General features: G+C 37.4%; 1 protein-coding gene across 1 annotated transcript; it reads right to left on the bottom strand.

Annotated features, from left to right (window-relative positions):
* Positions 1-977: 977 nt before the first annotated feature.
* Positions 978-3,803, bottom strand: LOC118047988 (cytokinin dehydrogenase 3). The gene is made up of 5 exons (XM_035057483.2): positions 3,067-3,803; positions 2,427-2,554; positions 2,005-2,280; positions 1,610-1,878; positions 978-1,496 (listed from the first exon to the last, which is right to left on the bottom strand). The coding sequence occupies exons 1-5, from the start codon at positions 3,686-3,688 to the stop codon at positions 1,202-1,204; spliced, it is 1,590 nt and encodes a 529-aa protein (XP_034913374.1). The 5' UTR covers positions 3,689-3,803; the 3' UTR covers positions 978-1,201.
* Positions 3,804-4,332: the final 529 nt, after the last annotated feature.

Genomic DNA, 4,332 nt, shown 5'->3' with positions numbered 1-4,332 from the left:
TTTTAACCAATGAGTTAGTAATTCAATTGTAGTCTCGTACAAGAGGAGTAAGGCTAACATTTGTCGATTTAACTATAACAATTGGATCACAATAAAAAGAAAGAAAGAAAGAACACTGGGATTGTTATGAAACTTCTTGAAAGTTGAGAGATAGAAAGAAACATTTTTAATGAAATTATGAAGGGTTATCTCTGAAGGTATATTCAATCACACGATGGCTGATTGACAAAGTTTGGTATAACAGCACAAATAAAGTGGAGTTTTGTTATCCCACCTTTATTTTTAATTGATAAGATGCTGTTCTTATGTCAAAAATCCTAGTAATCTAGCTAACTAGGAACTGATCAATGGAACAAAAGTGGAACCTAGGTTTGGAAAGTAAAAAGGTCAAAAATAATGGTGTTGGGTTGGACGGCTACTTTTGATGTCTCCTGGATGCCTGCAAGCTGCAAGTAAAGTTGCTAACATTCTGTATGCATTATGAGTTGTCTATGGCCCATTTCGAGGCCGCAATGCCGCATCTTCTTAGAGCAGGTTTGCTAAGGTGTTCCCATGTGTTCTTGCTAAATATTGTTTTTCGATCACATACGTTGTTTTCTGTGTTTCTTCGTAGTTTTGATAATTTTTCATATGAAAACTACGTAGGTAGATAAAAAAAAGAAAACATGAGAAGAAATTTAATGAGTTTTGTGAAGATCAAATATAAAAAGATTCTTAACAGCTACTAGATTCCCACATGTTTTTTTTTAAAACAAAGAAGTATTTTAGAAAAACGTATGCTAATGCATTTCTAAACGTACATACCGGAGGTTTTGGATTTCTCTCAGCACACACAGTATCTCCCTCTTTCTCCCAATGTTACTGTAGAAAAATCAATGAAGTGTACGTGCAATAATCCATCACTTAATTATTTAGTTCTGCATGCAATTAATATTTACAGGTGAGAAGATAAAAACAATTCTGCGGTACACCAATTAACTAGCCCAGAAATTTGGTACCTTCACCTCACAAATAGTTTGGCATTCGAACCCTTCCTTAATGGTTGAGAAAAAGAAATTACAGAAAGATAAAGTTCTCAAGGAACATGATCCAATTACAGAGCTCCCTCGTAGCACCTGCAGTTCTATTTTATTTCATTTTTTCTCCTTATCTAACCATTCTACTAGCAGCTGAAACACCGCGAGAAAAGGAAACCTAAGCCTTACATGTCATTGAAGATTCTCTGCCCTGGTGACAGCATCATTTTTGGATCAAACTGAGCTTTTCTCTCTCGAAAATTTCTCCATTTCGATCCGAAATGATTAATCCATTCTTTATTGCTGCTGTAACGGGGTAAGTACTGCTTAATCTCAATACCAGCTTTGTCACAGAACTTCAATATGTCCTTGTTCTGATGATCATAGGCTTGCCAGTCATTAAACCCGCTTGAGTGCAAGAATCCCACGGTATAGAAAATATCTTCTTCTGGTATGACCGCGGACATTTTATCATCCCATCTGCAATTAATATGATGGTGGTCACTTCCCGAATTGTTAATTAAATAAATAATTAATACTCCCTATTTTCTCAAACGAAAACAAAAAGGTTATTGAGCACAGTACGTACTTACTTTTTTCTATTCATGGGGTAAAAAAGAACGACTCCAGTCGTAATATTACGCTTAAGGACAAGGTCGTGGAAAACACCCTTGTTGAAGTCCAGAATACGAGATTTTGGCAGGAAGAGATTTAACCATGGATGAGGAACATCCCATAATCCTTGCGAATGAAGCTTTTGCTCTCCACTTCGGACTCTATTTAGAAAATCCACAAAGGAAACATCTTTCTCATACTTAAACCCGGCAGCGAAGCTTAAACCTTTGAACAATTGTTGCAGATCCTATAAAAGAAATAATTACAACAACAATTTTGTCCTTAGTCCATATTATTACACTAGAATCTTATGAAAATCAAGAAATGGATCTATACTATATACTAGTGATAGATTATGATGGTGACGAGGTACCTTGTCAACAGTGTGTCTGGTCCCCTCATCATAATATTTGGCTACTTCTAGACAGTAGATGATGGCATGTTGGGTTACCAGGGACATTATTTTAGGGATATCGGATGATGGGAAGAAGGAGGATCTCCAATTATTTGGAGGTCCTTGAGCCATAAGAAGTGAACCTTCCAAATAGTCGAGTGCATTCTTCTGCTTCCTTCCATTGATTGAGATTAAACGTTCTTGGTCTCTTGTAAAAGCAGAAAAATCGCTGTAAAGCATTCGCATCCACTTCACCTATAAATGATCAATAAGCAGCACAAAATTAGAGAGAAAAAACAAAACACTATATATATATATATAGCCGAGGCAACAAGTGGTGAAAAAATAAATCTAGCTAGCATATATATGGTAATTCTAAAGCAGCAAATAATTTCTCGTACCCTCTTTGGTGCTGGCTCTAAAGCTATTCTTGCTCTAGTTATAATTCCAAACTGTCCTAAACCTCCTAGAACAGCATAAAATAGCTCAGAATTCGTGTGTGAAGAGCAGGTAACAAGTTCTCCTTTTCCTGTATGACCCAAACAAGAACAAATTAATTAATAATATATAACGCGCGCATGAGTTAAACGCTGAAGTACTGATCAATAAATAATAAAAACAGAAAAAATGTCCTTCACATACTGTTTTGGCTGAAATAACTCCTCAGTCCATGGAGATCTCCTATTTAGCCCTTTAATTTGCCCAACCAGAACAAGTGGCCATTTTAATGAAATTTGTTCTGGTATAAGTTGTGCTATTTATAACATATCTTTAGAATCACTTTCAAGATTTACTTAATTAGCATTGATTTTCACTGGGAGATCCCATGACTATATTTTTTTTTTCTAACACCAGTACAAGACTGTTGTAAAATGTGTGATCATCTATTTACCTTTTCATCTCTATAGAAAAAGATTAGACTGTGAGTGTAGTTAATTGCTGAACAAACAGGTGAGCTATAGTACGTAGGTATCTCCAGCTTGACAAAATAAATTTCTAGTGCAGAAAACGAAAAAAGGAATTAAGAGCATTCATACATACCGGTGACAACATCCATTTCATAGACATTGCTAATCTGAGGGCCGTATCGAAATGTTGTTCCGCTAATTCCAGCGTTTGAGAGAGTCCCGCCAACGCTAAGGTACAAGTAGTCTGTCCATGACACCGGAGCAAATCCATGTTCCATGGTGGAATGCAAAACATCAATCCATAGCTGCTCACCTCCAACATCGGCATAGAAACCCAATGAAGGGCATTTTGAGACAGTAATTCCAGTCCCATTTTTATGATTCCTTAGACTCATCATATCCACTACAACTCCATTAGAAGCCATAGCCTGTCCCCCAACAGAATGGCCGTGGCCCCTGGCAGCTACAGTAAAAGGGGTGTAGTTATTGTACGAGAATTTTATTAAACTCCTTATATCTTCTATTGAGGATGGATAAAGAACTGCGGCTGGATTTTCATGGACGATGTTACCGTAATCAGAAGAGACTGATTTGATGGCATCGGGCTCAACATGAAGATTACGTGCGAAATCAAGGGTTTGGATCTGAGGAGGTAAAAAACCAGTCCATGGCTTGGATTTTCCGAGGGTGGATGCTAAGCGAGTTATAAAAAAAATTGCCATAAGACATATTGTGAAGGTAGGATTCTCAGCCATTGATCTAGTTTTGTTATTTGGTTATCTTTCTCGAGTTGAGAACAAGGAAATTAAGAGAAGTAAACAAGGGGTTCCAAGCTGGCCAGAGTTCTAATGGACAGGGGTCCGTGGTGAAGAGATATATATGTGTGTTTGTGTATGAAAAGGAGGGTATGTGCATGTATATATATATATATAGAGAGAGAGAGAGCGAGAGAGAGAGAGAGAGAGGACGGGAACATGCATTAAATTGAGGTGGAAATCTTGGCTGGCTAGGGAAGAAATCCTGGTGTGTGGTTGGCAAAAGACACAGTATGCACTATGCAGCATGCAAGTTTTGTCAAAGATATTCAAGGACAGGATCTGGGATCCATTCATGACCATTACAGATAGAAAAAAACAAAAGAAAGTCACTTATTACGTGTTTCTTGTGTTTAAATGACAATCATCATCTTGATGATTCCATTCCACCCAAAGATTTTATTCATTCTCGTGGGTCAATAGAAATGGCCAAACCTCATGGACTTGGGCCGATGTGCGTTCATGACCATGATCACTCAAGTTCGGTCAATTAATTTGTTGTGTACCCCATTTTTCCCTTTTTATTAGTAGTAATTTGTGCTGGTTTGCTATTGTGGGAGTACCGTGGGGGCCAAAATTAGGTA

This window comes from Populus alba, chromosome 6 (genome assembly GCF_005239225.2).
Source record: "Populus alba chromosome 6, ASM523922v2, whole genome shotgun sequence".
Lineage (NCBI taxonomy): Eukaryota > Viridiplantae > Streptophyta > Magnoliopsida > Malpighiales > Salicaceae > Populus > Populus alba.
This window is presented reverse-complemented; position numbering and strand designations above follow the sequence as displayed.

Bases quoted from the DNA above. Each gene is read 5' to 3' on its own strand.
- LOC118047988 (XM_035057483.2), bottom strand. From the start codon at position 3,688: ATGGCTGAGAATCCTACCTTCACAATATGTCTTATGGCAATTTTTTTT. The intron at 1,879-2,004 runs GTACCTCGTCAC...TTTCTTTTATAG, and splicing joins CCAGACACACTGTTGACAAG to GATCTGCAACAATTGTTCAA. The intron at 1,497-1,609 runs GTAAGTACGTAC...TATTAATTGCAG, and splicing joins TACCCCATGAATAGAAAAAA to ATGGGATGATAAAATGTCCG.